This window comes from Leuciscus leuciscus (genome assembly GCF_965113295.1).
Source record: "Leuciscus leuciscus genome assembly, chromosome: 4".
NCBI lineage: Eukaryota > Metazoa > Chordata > Actinopteri > Cypriniformes > Leuciscidae > Leuciscus > Leuciscus leuciscus.
Window position 1 is genome coordinate 38365519 of NC_138728.1, and position 16417 is coordinate 38381935.

The window sequence follows — 16417 nt, forward strand, 5'->3', positions numbered from 1 at the left end:
ACATATATGATAATATATATGCTGCATATATGCGTATATATGCCACATATAGGCATAATTGAGGTGCATATATGTGCATATACAGGCCATATAGGTCTCCTGTATTGCTTCTTTATATATACATATAAGCCCTATATGTACATACAAGATATGTCTCCTATAGCTCATGGCAGGATGGTCATTTTGTAGCTCATTTCTCACTTTGGAAACTGTCATACATGATGCCTAGCTCAGATAGGCACATCTATCAATTCGAAGCTCACGGAGCTGAGATCAAAAAGATAAAAATTAAAAAATTAAAAAAAATTCTGTTCAGTTTTTTGTCTTATTTTTGTTCTTGTACTATTTGATTGTTCTTAAGTAAATAAATAATGTAAATTTCTACATTTTGGGGTTTTATTTATGTTGCCTACACTGTAAAAAAAAGTGTACTTTTACAGGTAATGGTCTGTATTTTTTTAACAGAATTTTACCGTTTTGTCATTATAGTGAATGCCTGTTATTTTACAGATATTTGCTGTAATTTAAAGGTCCACTATTAAATTTACAGGTAATTGCTTGTATTTTGGTTTTACATCAATTTACGTTTTTTAAGGAACTTGTCTGTATTTTTACAAAGTAATATTTTACAGATTTTTTTCTGTGAAATTAGAAAACAAAGAAAAGAAGGTATAACTGCAGAAATCTGCATCTATTCAATATGTTGTCCTTACAGATTATTAAGCATGTGGGGGTTAAAGTGAGGTTTTTTTTAAGGTTAAATAATAGTATTTGTATACAGCCTACCCTACATAGGCTACAGTAGACCTGTATTGAATTGTTTTTAGGCTATAGTCTTTTACATTTACATTTACATTTAGTCATTTAGCAGACGCCCTTATCCAAAGCGACTTACAAATTAGGACTAAGTTCAGCGAGTCATCATAAAGAGGCAAAAGCAACAACAACGCAGGAAGTGCTCAAAATACGAAGTTCAGGTATTATTCAGAGTAGCATAAGCCTGATAAGTGATGTTTCAAAGGGAAAGGATTTTTTTTTTTTTTTTTTTTATAGTCTTTTAATCTTGTCTTGCAAATAGATGCTCATTTTGATCATTATTTCATTGTCTTATTCTCCCATAATTTCATGTATATTTTATTAATATTTTTCTAAATCTCCGTTGCTGCACATTCAGGGCTTTGTGTGTGTGTGTGTGTGTGCGCGCGCGCGCGCACGCGATGACGCAGATTCAAATTCGCCGCCATTACGTTTCCGCTGTTTAGTCCCGCCCACAACGGTCAGCTGATCAGTCGACTTTGGATCTGTATCAAGTGCAAGTGGGAGATTTGAATTCAGTCTACTCTCCTGAAGTGGATTGTGAGATTAACAGGGGTTCAATATGACACCTCATAATTCAAAGCAATCGTGTTCGTCGAGAGCAGCCGTGAGCAGGAGCCCTAGCTGTTGTCAGTTTGGATTCTTCGGAAATAGCACCCTTTTCAGTGAGCCTGGTTCGTCACAGCGGACATCATGCCAACCGATCACCGGCTGAGGTAAGAGTCTGCATGTGAACGATATTTTATATTACATTTGTGTTAAGTTTACGTTACAGTTTTCAAGCTAACATTAGCATTTTAAATGATGAGCTGGAGGCAAAACACTGAAAATGTAGCATGCATCTTTATATTTTCCATCTGTTTTAAGAAAGATCAGTTGAACCCACACCTCAAAAAATACCTAAAATAAGCTTTCGTAGACTTGTTATACATAAAGTCCGTTTAATTGTGTATAAAATCTTTGTTAATACGCGATAGTATCTGTCAGTAAATCAATCTCTTAAATGGCGGGACATTTTTAAACACTGTCTGGAAGCTGAAAACTCTTCTCTTAAAAAATAGTAACCACGTTTTTGGCGGATTTTTATTACCATTTTTAATAACCACATTTATACTACAAATAGGCCTAACGTTACCAAGGTTTTTTTTTTTTTGGTTAAACCATAGTTAATTTTCATAAGGGTTAATGTGGTTATCAAGACCGTTAAGAAAACGAATTCAGCAAATACTGTACTTGTTGTTGATACAGGAAAACACATGAGGCTAGAATATGAACACCACATGATAAATTCCATATTCTGGCTGCATGCTTGCCAACACGTCAGTTGAGGTTTTGCATTGTCCCAGTGGAACATATTCTGACATATGCAAATGTAATACTGAGTTGTAAAAAAAAAATATATATATATATATATATTTGTGATTTCAGGTCAAGTGGAAAGCAGAATGATCATGGCAAACAAGGTATGGGAAGAAGTAATTTAAAATATTGTAATGGCCGAGTCTTCTGATTCCATATGATTGCACTAAAAGTGGCAGAAAATTTAATTTGTTTTATACTATATTTTCCCATGTGAATATTCATTTGATCCTTGTGAGGCCACTGGAGCTGCACAAGGTTTGGTTTTGCTTCAGTAAGACCACGATTGTGTTAGATTCCACCCATCTATTATTATTTTTTTTTTGTATTGTAACTAGGCTCTGTCATTTAGAAACATGGGTTTTCCTATCACTTATAATGACATATATCTCTACCTTTCATTCCAGCCAGAGGATCTGACGGTTGCTGCTCGCATCTCAGCCTACCTGATGGAAAATTCTTGCTGGGTGAATGACCTTCACCTTCAATTCAACCTTGCCAAGACAAAACTGCTTATGGTTTCACTTTCAGCCAAACCATGCGATCCTGCTGATTTGCCTTATACAACACCAGAAAGATCCGGCCCTTCCTGTCGGAGTCACACAACTCCTTGTCTAAGCTCTTGTTCTATCCAGACTGGACTATTGTAATGCTCTCCTGGCAGGCCTTCCAGCATCAGTCAAACCTCTGCAACTGATCCAGATGCTGCAGCAAGACCTAAACTCACTGCTTCAGATCTATGTGTCTCCAGAAGCTTGTGTTCTGTAAGTGAACGGCGCCTTGTGGTGCAATCATCCCAAAGAGACACAAAACCACTTTCACTGACCTTTCCCTGGACTGTTCCCTGCTGGTGGGATGACCTGCCCAACTTAACACATTTTCAAGAAACTGCTAAAGATCCATCTTTTCATAAACACTTGACCCAATAATACTAAATCTTTGTTTTAATAATAAATAAATAAACTTGTGTACTGTGCTACACTAACTGGGACTTGTCACTGCACTTGTTGCTTCTATTGTTCTCTTAATTTTTAAGTCACTTTGGATAAAATGTAATTGTAAATGTGTAAAATAAGTTATATTACAGTATAAAGGCATACAGCAATTGCCTTTTAATTTAGATATTTTTACATGTTCTAAATTATATACTAAGATTGTATTTCCTATCATTCACATATCTTGATGTTCAGTGTTTGTTTAATGAGTAATACTGTAAATGTGCTGGTATTTTGTACTTATACGTTTAATTAATTTAACAGAAATTGACTGTACATTTGCTATTATTAAGTACTTAATTAGAGATTGGTCAAAGTTGTGAAATTGGAAATGCCTTAACTGTAAATATACAAACTTTGAATTTGAATTTATGTATTTAATGCATTTTTATACATAACTTCATAGTTATTATACACAGGAAAAACTATATATTAAAAGATAATTACTGTAGATAGACAGCATTATTATAAAATAACTTTATAAAACCCTAAATTTACAGTTTAACTTGAAAGTTAAATGTTTTTTTTAAATGTAATTTGATATCATTTATCCATTTTTCCACGGTTTAATAAGCCATTATCAACAGTAATGTACTGTAATTTAATAAATTTTGACTGTAAAGTCAATTCTGTATTTTCACTGTTTTTGCCTGTAATTTTGTGAAATGGTTATTTGCTGTAATTTAACGGAATCCGTCTGGAAACTTTGCTGCCAGAGATTTACCGTTTGTATACGGGATTTTTTTTTTTTTTACAGTGTAGGCCTAGTAGCTATGGATTTTAATAATTTTACTAATATATAGTAGGTAAACATATAGGTGCATATATAGGTGAACATATAGGTGCATATATGTGAACATATAGGTGCATATATATGTGAACATATAGGTGAGCATATATAGGTGAACATGTAGGTGCATATATGTGCATATATGTACATATAATATAGGAAAACGGCCAATTTTATATATGTCACATATATTAAAAACATATATTAAAACATATATGTTTATATAGGTTCTTTCCATGTGGGACAGAAGGATGTGTTTGGTGTGCCTCTGATTGACCTGAGGAAGAGTGGACAGATGAGGCAGGGTCTTCCTCTAGCGCTCATGCACATAGTGGAGTTTGTGGAGAAGCATGGTGAGTGTGTTTGACACTGTTTCTCAGTCTCCACGTATGCTGAGATTATGTGTATTTCTAAAATGTGTGTTTAGGTCTCAGTCAGAGTGGCCTGTTCAGAATTGGTGGGAAAGTGAAACTCTGCCAGGGATTAAGGAATGGTTTTGATCAAGGAAGCTTTCCGGAGTTTGACAGTGGGGATATTCCTACTCTTGCCTCATTATTGAAACTTTTCCTCAGGGAGTTGCCTGGTGGACTTATTCCAGAGTCACACGGGACACAACTGCTGAAGGTGTTCAGGGGTAGGTGAAGCTGCGGTGGTGAGGAGTGAACATTTTGGGATAAGAAAATCAAATCTGATTGAATCTTCTTCATTGTATCTTGCAGATTCAAAAGAGGAAGAACTGAATCAGGCTGTGAGGATGATCCTGAACAGTCTTCCGGAGGAACATTTTAACGTCCTCTGCTACCTGTTGTACTTCCTGTCCCGTGTGGCAGCTGAGAGTCTTCAAAATCGTATGACATCCAAGAACTTGTCAATAGTTTTTGGACCCACCATCTTTCAGTAAGTGTTTGTGTGTGTGTATTCAGCTGATAGAGTCTGTACTCCCAAGCACATTACAATGTAACTCAAGTACTGAGGTTTCAAGAATTACATGCACAAGTTTTCAGGATCCAATGAGACACAGAGACCAGTCTGATGGAGCTGTCAATCATAAAAGAAAGATGGGTGTCTGTTATATAGTGATGTGACACGTTTGTTATCTGTGTGTGCAGCGTTCCTCTCGGCCCCACCATGATTGAGGAACAGGGGTTGTGTAACGCTTTGACAGAGCACCTGCTGAACAACCTGAAACATTTGCTGCCGAACATGTACCCTCATGCATCCACCGGCAACAGAGCAGTGAGTTTATACTGTGTTATAAGTTTATGTTTCAAATGATGGTGGCATCTGTATGTGACTTGGGTTTATGAAATTGAATCTGCCATTATAAAAATAATTAAATTAAATTATTAGTCATTGCTAGTGTTTAAGAGTGAAAATGATAATAGATAGGCTAATTCTTTAGTTTTGTATATGTATGAGAGATTGAAAATGCTTAGAAATGTGTTTGTGTGTTTGAGGAGTCAGGGGACTGGACTGACGAAGAGTGTGTCAAACAGCTGCCACTCACAGAAATGAGGTAAATATGCTGAACACACACTCACAAGCACATGCAGACCTGTGTTGTTGGCAAACAGTTGTTGATCAAATGCATGCACAGATCACATACACCCACAAACATGCACACATACAGTAGGATTCTGGTCATTATGGGTTTATTTAGAACCATTTATTGTTGAGTGCTTGTCAGTCCATCTTCATGCTTGTTCTGTGTTTTTTCCAGATCAAAACTACCTAAAATTGGACGACTTGGGCGACTGAGAAAAGGATTTGGGAGAACGTTTTTCTCATGCTTTCGCAGGTATGCAGCAGGATCTTTATCTTTTTATCTTTATCCTAAGACTGATCTGGTTGTTGCCCTGCATGTGCCCATATGGAATTTTGAAATTAAGTTTTACTGTGGTAGATCGTGAACAAGTTAAGATATAGGTAAAGTTAGATTTAGTTATACATGTAATGAATGTGTAGAGTGAACAAACGTGATCTGTTTTCTTACTTTTTCATCACTTCACCACACAGTAACAAAATCGAGAGTGAAGAGGCCTCTGCAAAAATGGAGACCTAGACATGTGTGAGTAGAAGACAGTGGGGCTGGTGACCCCAACTGCAAGATACTGGGCTTGGTGAGGATCACCGGAAGACAATGGGACTGGGGACTCCCGACTGCAAGATACTAGGCATGGTGATGGTCACTGGAAGACAAAGAGGCCAGTGAGGATCACCAGAGGACAATGGGGCTGGTGAACCTCAATGTAAGATACTGGGCCCGGCACTGTAAGACACTGAGGCTGGTGAGCTTCACCCTCAGACACTAGGGCTGGCGTGGGTCCCTGAAAGACATTGGGGGCGATGAGGGTCACCTCAAGACATTTTAATATGTTTTAGACATAAAATAACATTATAAACTGTCACTTCACCCCGTGACAGCAGCAAGCAGGCTCCTGATTGGTTAACGCGGCGCGAATTGACGCAGAAGTTCAGATTTTTCAACTCGGGCGGCAGACGCGAATTCGCGTCAAACGCGAGAATGCACAAAAAGCACTACATAAAACATTCGCGCTTAACGCGCCAGACGCTCAATTCGCGCGAACGAGGCGTAGTCGCGTCTACCGCGCGTAACGCGTCTTTGCAAGGAGATAATGTTTCGGTTGAGGTTGATGCAAATATTAATGAACTGAGACAGCCTTCTGCAGATCAACCTGAGATCAGCGTTGCATCGGCTTCCTCTCCTACCCTGCACGCCGTTGATATCCCAGCGTACACAAGCACTGATCCTGGAACTTGGGGAGAGATCAACGACGAGGTTCGGGAGTACTGGGCTGATAGAGGACCACAGCTTTGTCAAAATATGACTGCTGATTTCTCTGCATCAGAACAACAATATAAAAATCAAAAGAGAAGATTTTCAAAAAGTCTTTTTAATCGCAGACTAGTGAATGGTGAAAATGTCAGACGAGATTGGCTGCTCTATTCCCCATCTAAGGGAGCAGTGTATTGTTTTGTGTGCCGGCTGTTTGGTGTAAATGACAATAACGCCCATTCAAAATTTGGATGTGCTGATGGCTTTAACGATTGGAAGCATGCAAATGAATGGATTGTCGAGCACGAGGGATCTGAGTCGCATCGGAAATGCATGCTTGTGTGGATTTCAAGAACTGCAGAGCAGGGTAAAATTGACAATAAATTGAAATGGCAGTATGAAACAGAGAGCCAGTACTGGTCAGAGGTTCTTAAAAGAGTAGTTGCTGTTATTAAATTTATATCTGAGCGAGGACTTGCTTTCAGAGGAGACAACCAACAATTTGGATCACCCCAGAATGGAAACTACTTGGGTTGCCTTGAACTAATCAGTCAATTTGATCCATTTCTTAAAGAGCATATTGCACGATTTGGCAATGCAGGCAAGGGGACTCCTTCATATCTTTCTTCTACTGTGTGTGAGGAGTTAATTGATTTGATGGGTGACAATCTGCTTTCTGTAATCCTGGATAAAATCAGGATGGCCAAATATTTTCCGATAATCGTTGACTCCACCCCAGACATTTCACATTCAGACCAGCTCACTTTTATTGTCCGATATGTATCTGAAGAAGGAAACACAGGAGCGTTTTCTTAAGTTTCTACCCATAAGCAGTCACGCTGGTGAGTCACTGTTCAATTCAGTTATATCAGTTCTGACGGAGATGAACAGAAACATAGAGAATTGCCGTGGACAGTCCTTTGACAACGTCAGTAATATGTCTGGTGCTTATAAAGGTGTGCAATCTCGCATACGTGAAGTCAACCGGTTAGCTGAATGGGTTCCCTGTGCGGCACATACTCTGAACTTAGTTGGGGTAAATGCTGTAAATTTTTGTCTTGAGACTGAGGAGTTTTTCTTATTTGTACAGTCTCTTTTTAACTTCTGCTCAAAATCCACCTTGAGGTGGCAGACTGTTACATCCAACCTGGAAGAAAATGAGAAGGGCCGTGTTCAAACTCTAAAATCCTTGTCAAACACAAGGTGGAGTGCGCATGCACAAGCAACCAGCACCCTTTGTCAAAATTATGACAACATTTTCCAGTCCCTTCAAACAATAGCAGAAGATGATCATCAAAACCTGATCACTCGCAATGAGGCCACATCTCTCTCTAGGCAGATGGAGAAGCTTGAAGTTGCCATTCTGTGCTGCAGCGTGTTCAAAAAACAAGCACACAACTTCAAATGGTTGCCCTTGACCTGTCTAATGCTGTTGCTCTGGTGGGTTCACTGAGAGATTTTATTGCAGATCTCTGTGATCAGTTTGAGAGGTTTGAGTCAACAGCCAAAAACATGTCGTCATGTGTATCTCAGACATACAAAAGTGACATACACAGGGAGAGACGACTTAAAAAGCAACCAGATGAGTCATCTGTGGCAGATTCACTGAGTACAATGTCAGGAAGACAGAAGTTTCAAGTTTGTGTGTTTAATGTCATAATTGACAAACTTGTGGCTGAGCTTGATCGGCGCTACAAATCATACAAAGATCTTGAGCAAAGTTTTGGATTTCTAAGCAACATGCATACAATCACCTCTAAAGAACTACATTCTAATGCTATGTGTCTTCAGAAGAAATACCACACGGATTTGCAAGACGATTTCCCTGATGAAATTGCTCAATTCAAGGACTTTACCAAAAATGAGAAAAACAAAAGTGCCGTAGCCTTGCTTCAGCTCCTGAGGAAGAAAAACCTGCAGTCTGTGTTCCCATAGCATTAGGTTCATTTTAATTAATAAAACAAAAAAGTTCTCGTTTATTGAATGATTATCAAATGCTTTAGTATTCGTTTATCTCTGTATTACCTATTTGTGACTGATGTTAGAAATGAATTGTCAAGAATTACTTACTTTTCTTTCTTGTCTATCTGTCGTTCTTGTCTCTGCCATTTTGTGAGGTTTAAGCAAATTGTGTTGCTGTTGGTCACTGTTTGTGAAAAAGTGAAGCCAGTACATTGTTCTGCAGGTTTATAAAGTCTTTCATTCTGCCACGCCTGTGTCAGGGTGTGGTGTAGGTTGATGAAGACAAAGAGGCCAATGGTAGTGATGTGACATTTGAACCGAGGCGTCGGAGCTTGTGTAGAGAAAATATGGGCGTGCCAGATGAAGCCGCGATTCGAGGCTTGTGTCGTTAACGTGAAAATCACGTGACTGATGACAAACGAGGCCTCGGTTTGTGTGGATACGTCATCGGTTTGGTCTAACTGTCGCTTCCGGATAAAAGGCGGTTCGAAATAGAGCCCTGCACGGGAATTAAATCTAGGCCCGAGCCCGGCCCTGGCCCGAGACGCTCAGGCCCTAGCCCGACCCGTGTCCGACAGCTCATCAGAATTATCAGCCCGAGTCCGACCCCGTTTTTTTTTTTTTTTTTACAGCGGCAGCCTGCCCTATTTGCAGCCATTAAAATATGTCAGTTTTGTTCGTTATGTTTCTTTTCTTTTCATTTCTTTATTAAGTTAATTTAGACAAATGTTTGGAGCATTAAAAAAAATAAAATAAATGACGACCAAGCAAGCCGAGCCAACAGCGAGTAAAACATGTTTGATCAATTTAGCCTCTCAAATCAACGCTAATACTTTACTTGGCTACAATAAAATCCATAGATATAAAACACTTCAAGCATATCACACAGACAGTTAGTTTAATGTTTATTTATTAAACCACAGTGAGTAAATTTTTTTTGAAATACTGAGGCAGGCTCAGGCTGCTCGCAACAGCGCTCGCAAACGAAATGAGCAATAGTCAATCTAAACAAATTAAATTAAATAAATCAAAAACAAACTTGCAGGTTATCTTACCTAAAAAATGCACCACCGAACATGGCCATTCTTTTTTCCAGTAGTTTCCAACAGTTAAACGGAAATAAAGTCCAATCAGACGAAAAGTTAGAACAGTCTCTACAGAGTATCGTGGAGAAAAAGAATAGCATCCACAGTGGAAGATTTTAACCCAGTCCTCTCTTCTATCACTCTGCGATTTTTCTCTTAATATTCTCCATTATTTGCACATGAGGTGAATCGTTGGTTGCGCTGACGGGAAACCTTCTGTGTGTGTGTGCGTGCGTGCGTGCGTGCGTGCGTGAGACTGATTGAGACTGTCATCAATCATATGTCAGTGTAATTTTACGATTATGAAAGTTATGAGGTTATTAAATGTCTTTCTATGTTTGTTTTTCTATCGTCGACGTCAACTTCTCATATTTTTTTAATTAATGTCTAAAAATATAAAAAGAAGGATAACCCAAAAAAGGCCCGAGGCCCGGCCCGCATGTGAACTATGACGTGAAAATTGGCCCGAAGCCCGGCCCTAGGGGCGTAAAAAAGTCGGGGCCCGTCGGGCTCGGGCTGAAATGCAGGGCTTTAGTTCAAAACTCGCGCCACCTTGTGGGTGTTGTCAGCAGTAGTAAAAAGCAGATGTAGTAGTGTCAGAGAGTTAGATAACTATCATTGTCATTGTCGTTATTGTGTCTTATACCATGGGCTGTTTAAATACTCGATTCTGATTGGCTGGAAGGTGTGCAGTAAAACCCTTTAATGCACAGGTAGTTCCAGTCAGTTTGATTACAGTTACAGTTCGAAATGAATCCGCTACTATAAACATTGGTAACCATAGTAACACAGTTACACTTGCAAGCAGAGTGAGAGACATAGGCAGTGGGCCAAGTCCGTCTATCTCGTTTAGTTTTTGATTTGACAGTTACCCAGCAGCTGTGTGGCTCATTTTTTTTATTTGTCTGTATGAATAATTCACAAAAAGATTACCGATTGTTTCCAACGCCAATTGTTGCACATTAAAGTATAAAAATAGATTTAATTTCGCTTGCTGATCACAAACGTTGGCCGGAGTGAGATCCAATCAACGCTTGTGTTGTTACCTTGTTGAATTGATTTGGCCAATCACATTATTCGTTGAACCGGCGTCGCGTCAGTCTGAAGCCAAATCCTTGAGTCTACAACCCAACCTGGAGAGACCGGTGTGTCTCGGCAAGACAACGTCAAGGTAAGATTTGTTTTACAATGATTATACACCCCTATATCTTAATGCTTTTCATATAAGTTGTATTTAAGACTGCAAGCTATAGTTCGCCGTGAATATATGCGTTGTCGTTGATGAGAACAGTAACGTTAGCCACGAAAGAATGTTGGTAGTGGAGCAGTAAAGCTAACGTGAGGTCTAACGGTATGTTGCTTAGGCTAATCCAAAATAAGCATTCGGTACATACACAATGAACTAAGCAAAGAGTATACAAATACGGGATAATTACGGGAAAAATATTTAAACGGGAAGACAGCAGGAAATAAGTCTAAGGGAGAATCAAGGGGTAAACGGGAGGGTATGTCCAGGTTGGTTACAGCAAGCTACCTAGGCTACAAGTAAGCTAGACTAATTATCAGCTAAAAAGAGTGCAAACCAAAACAAAGAAATTATTTCAAATTAACTTTATAGTGGTAGTCATGGAGTTATTTTAGCCAATTATGGTTGATTGTCACGATTGATAGTGGTTGGGCTTCACCTACATAACAGAACAGGTATGGTGGAAAAATATTTTAGTTAAAGATGGCTGTTTTTGAGCTATTTAACAAAATTATTTGTGGTCAGAACTGCAGTAGTCTTGTCAAGCTCAAGATGGTTAGCATCTTAATACAAATGTCAAGTTTAAAAGTGTGATTTAAAATTATTTAGTAATGTGTGCTTTCTGTGTTTATTTATCTGAATTAAATTCAGTTGTTTATCTAACACACAGACATGGACAGGACAACATCATATCTCTCCACACCCAAATGACTACAGAGGTGATCGTTGACAATCATCACATCAACAGCACCATGATGGAGCAGGTCAAGATCACGGAGTTGCTTAGTATCCACATCACAGATGACCCATCTTGATCTATCGACACCACCAACAGAACCTGGCCAAGAAAGCCCAAAAACCTCTGCACTTCCTCCCACAGTTGAGGAAGGCTCATCTCCCAAAAATCCATCCTCTTAACTTTCTATATGGGAATCATAGTGAGCCTCTTCCTTCCACCCCCACCCTCCAATAACCTAAGGGCAGCTGATTGACTCTTGCACAAATACACTGGTAGTTTACACTTTGATGCTGCTACATTGGTTTATTTAGAAATTTGCTATGAACATTTGACCCCACTTACACAAAAATTGCACTGCCTTTTGCCGCTTGTCATGTCATCCACTTACACAATAATACTATATTAATTAGGGATGAGTCACGATTTTCGAATATTCGATTAGCTGATTTTATTATAGAATAGGATGTGCGGGATGATTGTCTTTAAAAAAATCCCCATGTTTTAGTTGTGGTTATAAGTTGCAATCCTAAATTCACTTACATTTTTTATTCATTTAATAAATATATTCTTAATATTTGTTGTTTTTGTTTCTATGTTTGAGCTTGTATATCTCAATATTAATAACAGTCTGGTTAATTTTGAGTCTTGAATTGTAAACTCTCAAGGGTTGGATTTCTAAATATATGTTGGTTATGTGTCAATTCAGAATGACTTCTGAGCAGCAACCTTTTTATTTTGGGTATGTCATGTATGCATCACTTGCCAAAATTGGGGCTGACTAGTAAGGGGTTAAACGTATACGTATAAAATAACACATATAACGTATGTTTAAGTTTTTTAACTTATATTTAAGCGTCACACCGCTCCGCTTTATTCATATGCTCTCATTTTATTAATAAAAATAATTTAGTAGCCTATTCTTGCCTTGTTTTTGAATGAATAAATCAAATAGTGTAAAAAACATTTCAGAGAAAGTTTTTCTCAATCTTTTCCACTGGCCAAATAGTATTTTTAATTGATTTATATTTTTAATGGAAACAGATAGACCTTGTGCATTATTTGCACGAAACCATTTTCTCAGACAATCTGCTATTATCATGATAAGCAATTAGTTTAAACATTAAAACACAGCATGCCAGAGGAGAAGTGTTCAAAAGCATTGCATCCACAACAAAAAATTTAAAAAATTGAATATAAAAATGTTGTAACTTCTCAGTAATTATTTCATGTAGTTAAAGTGTTTAACAACACCATTAATGAGAATGGCATATTTAATCTAAATGTTTATATCAGAAGTAAAACATATAGTTTAAATCAGTGGTTCTCAACTCCAAACTCAGTGTGTCAGATAAGGGAGACATACACAATATGCAGAGCAGTGGGTCCCGAGGACTGGAGTTGAGAACTACTGGTTTTAATCATTCTTTTATTTATTTAAACTGTTATTGTGAACATGCACTGTATTTATGATTAGGACTCATAATAAAGATTTACGGTTTTACTTCATCTGCCGTTAGATAAGCTATATGCGTCAGTTTAACTATATGGGCCAGCTTTCTGGTCACTGACAAAGATTACATGCCTCCGCTCGCTGTAGAATCTTTGTTCATTATTTACATTGGTTGTCAAGGAAACGGGAGGTTTTCTAGCGTTATGATTAGTACTCCTGCTTCTTTGCCGGTTTAAAAAAGTAAGAGTTTGTAAGGACATTTTGCGTCAAATGTGCATACAACAAAGTTGGAAACAATGTCTGTAGTACTTATACGATTTTATTACATGACCTCAGCAAAAAAAAACGTACACAGCTGTGAGGTAAGTATTAAATTCGTAATTTCGAGGTCCGGCCCACCGCCTAAGAGATGCGCGCTGTTTATCACAGCTCGCAAAAAGACATTTAAATTTAAATTGCGTCTCTGTGTGAATGAATGATGATGTTTTAGCAAACTGTATTGCTATACTGAGATGAGTAAACTGAAAATTAACATTTATATGCCCTAATATTTCATAAAAACAACGTTACAGTCAGGCGTTTCTGTTTGTGAATGAATGTTTCGGTTTTAGCAAACTGTATTGCTATACTGAGTAAAAATCGACTGAAATGTTGAAATAAAATGTATTTGTATAAGCAACGTATTAAACTGCAAATTAACATTTATATTTCTTATAATAAAAACGAAAGACCTATGTTACAGACATATGAAAGACAACATTTCGTTGATTAGTTTTGGATAGATTATACATTTTTACTGTAAAATATCTGCCAACTCAAATAAGCCAATATTTGTTTGCCAATATTTGCTCATGTTAAATATAGTATGTTTTGTCAAAAATAAAGTAATCAAATAATCAATCAAATCCTTAACTTTGAAATATGTATGATAAAATGTATACTTTAGTTTTTACAAAGAAAGATTACACTTGAATTGTTGTTGTAATTGTAACCTTTTTAATAAAAAAATATATTTACAAGGTAGATGTAAACAAACTATTAAAATGTAATAAGGTAATAAGCCTTTTCTTTAAATAATTTTTATTGTGTTTTATTAGTGACAAATTTGGGGAGAGAATAAATATTCCAAAACTGAAAATACAGTATGAGAATTAACTGCACAATTACTAGACATGTTTTCCTTGGATATTATAGGCCAAATTGCAAGCACAATATGTGGAAAAATAAAAAATAATTGAGATGCTTCCAACTGTTGCTCTTGCATTCTTGTGGCTCAGTGACTCACCTGAATGAAAGGGTCATTAAGTATGCAGGCCCCATTGTCTCCTAAGGTGTGAACCACTAAATATGCATGATCGTTGACGCCCACTCCGCATATTGCCTTTCCAAACAGAAAGTGCTTTGCAAAATTCAAATCAATGTATTGTGTTATGTGAATGATAAGGGCAGGGTGATTTTCACATCATTTTGAAGAAAAAACACTAGGCAATGACATCTATTAGACAAAAGTCTTATTGGCAAATATTTAGTATGTGTTTTATGGCCTTATTTCAGAAACTTTAGTTTTTAGTTTTTTCAATAACCACGCATAAACATTATTCTCTCAAAAATGCAGACATGTACATTCTTGTTGCTCACATATTATGGTAGCCCTGTTTGTGCTAAATAGTGTGTAATTTTTTTTTGCCATTAATATGTTTATAAGCAACTGAAAAAGCACAAATGTCAGGGCATGTCAGAACATCTCAAGGACCCCAAAAACCCCTCAGACCTCAGAGGGTTAATAATGTTGTTGATATTATTATGAGGGTGTATTAATCTTGCGAGTTTGTACGTGCACCAGATAACGTTATTTGATAATCAATGTCAGAAAGCTAACATGCTAGTTCCTCAGACACGTTGTAATGTGTTGTTGTCGTCATATTAACATTTAAAATGTTGATCTGTTGCCATTTTACAGTTATTTGACATGCTACACTATTATAATTGTGGAATTGCTTGTAAATTGTTTATCTTATGTTCAGTATGAAAATGCATAATATCTGAAGCAATTTAACAATGACTGTACTGTAATATTATTTTATGTCTAATTTGTACTATTATCCTTTGTTTCAGACCACACACACACACCCCATACATGTTATTTATGTGCCCAGCATATTAAAGTTTTGAATGTAACTCTCCGAGCCCTTACTCTCTTACCGGAGTCACCAGTCTTCAAGGACTATCTGAACAATCCAGAGTTCCATCTCTACACTTTCATTTTCTAACAGAAATAAACACAAACTCTGTGCCATCTATTATACTGTTGGTAATGTAGATTTAAAATAAAGGTCTCAGATAAAGGATATTCACATGATAATTATTCTTTAAGCAGCATATGGACATTATTATTATTATTCTAAAACTTTTATTCACATGGTTGCTGGATTTAGCATGCCCTTTAACCTGTTAGCCAGCAGAAATGAAAAATGCCCAGAAATGACATACCCAAACTAAAACAGATACAGTTAATGAACCCTTTGCACTAAAAGCACAAGTATGATCTCATTTGAAAGCTGACACTCGGCAGTTTATTGTATATAATTGTCTGCATTATAATTACTAACGACTGGCTATTCACGCTGTTTCAATCCCTCATTTCTTTTATCAAAGTTCTCACTTCACATTTGAAACTGTATCAAATGCCCTTCTTGAATAAAGAAACATTTCAGTAAGCATTCCTATTTAATTTTCTTTCATAAAAATAACAGCTTGGTGGCAGGTGCATCTTGGGCTAGGTAGCATGTTAGCTTAGCACACCATCAATACATGACATTTTTTAGATTAAAACCATGTTTGTGCTCCAAAATTACTTTATAACGCAAGTTGAGTGTTTTAAATAACCTTCTGTGATCTGATTTGGCTTCGGACAAAAAAATCAGACAGAAAATATATTATTTTATAGCATTCTGCACAATGATAAAGTCTATATCGATTAGCATTACATTATAAATATAATCTATTATTATTAAAATACATGGCTCGAAGAACACAGATAAATCATATATCGTTGCAATCATGTTTATTGTCTCCAAAACATCTTTATCGGCATGTTACAGCGATCTCTGTTTGTGTCAGGGACTTCCTGGAATGTCACATGATTATGGCTCTTCTTCATGTGTTCCATATATGGACT

General features: G+C 37.1%; 2 protein-coding genes and 2 long non-coding RNA genes across 4 annotated transcripts in view; 3 read left to right on the forward strand and 1 right to left on the reverse strand.

The window, feature by feature from the left end:
- Window positions 1-8883, reverse strand: part of LOC309497406 (uncharacterized protein) — a 32889-nt gene extending 24006 nt beyond the window's left edge. Inside the window, exon 1 of the mRNA XM_082167679.1 lies at window positions 8828-8883. Within this exon, the coding sequence (XP_082023805.1) occupies window positions 8828-8866 (39 nt within the window). The 5' untranslated portion in view covers window positions 8867-8883. The remainder of the gene's footprint in view (window positions 1-8827) is intronic.
- Window positions 1240-3240, forward strand: LOC309497290. The gene is made up of 3 exons (XR_014205467.1): window positions 1240-1532; window positions 2245-2279; window positions 2583-3240. It is a non-coding gene; the product is annotated as an uncharacterized lncRNA (long non-coding RNA).
- LOC309496393 (protein FAM13A-like) lies at window positions 4256-6022 on the forward strand (the record flags this gene model as incomplete). Its single annotated transcript, XM_082166387.1, has 7 exons — window positions 4256-4313; window positions 4388-4594; window positions 4680-4857; window positions 5070-5196; window positions 5421-5476; window positions 5681-5758; window positions 5977-6022. 7 exons carry the CDS (start codon window positions 4256-4258, stop codon window positions 6020-6022), a joined length of 750 nt encoding a protein of 249 aa, XP_082022513.1.
- Window positions 8884-10610: 1727 nt separating the features above from the next.
- Window positions 10611-12363, forward strand: LOC309497465. Its single transcript, XR_014205532.1, has 2 exons — window positions 10611-10975; window positions 11721-12363. It is a non-coding gene; the product is annotated as an uncharacterized lncRNA (long non-coding RNA).
- The last annotated feature ends 4054 nt before the right edge of the window (window positions 12364-16417 follow it).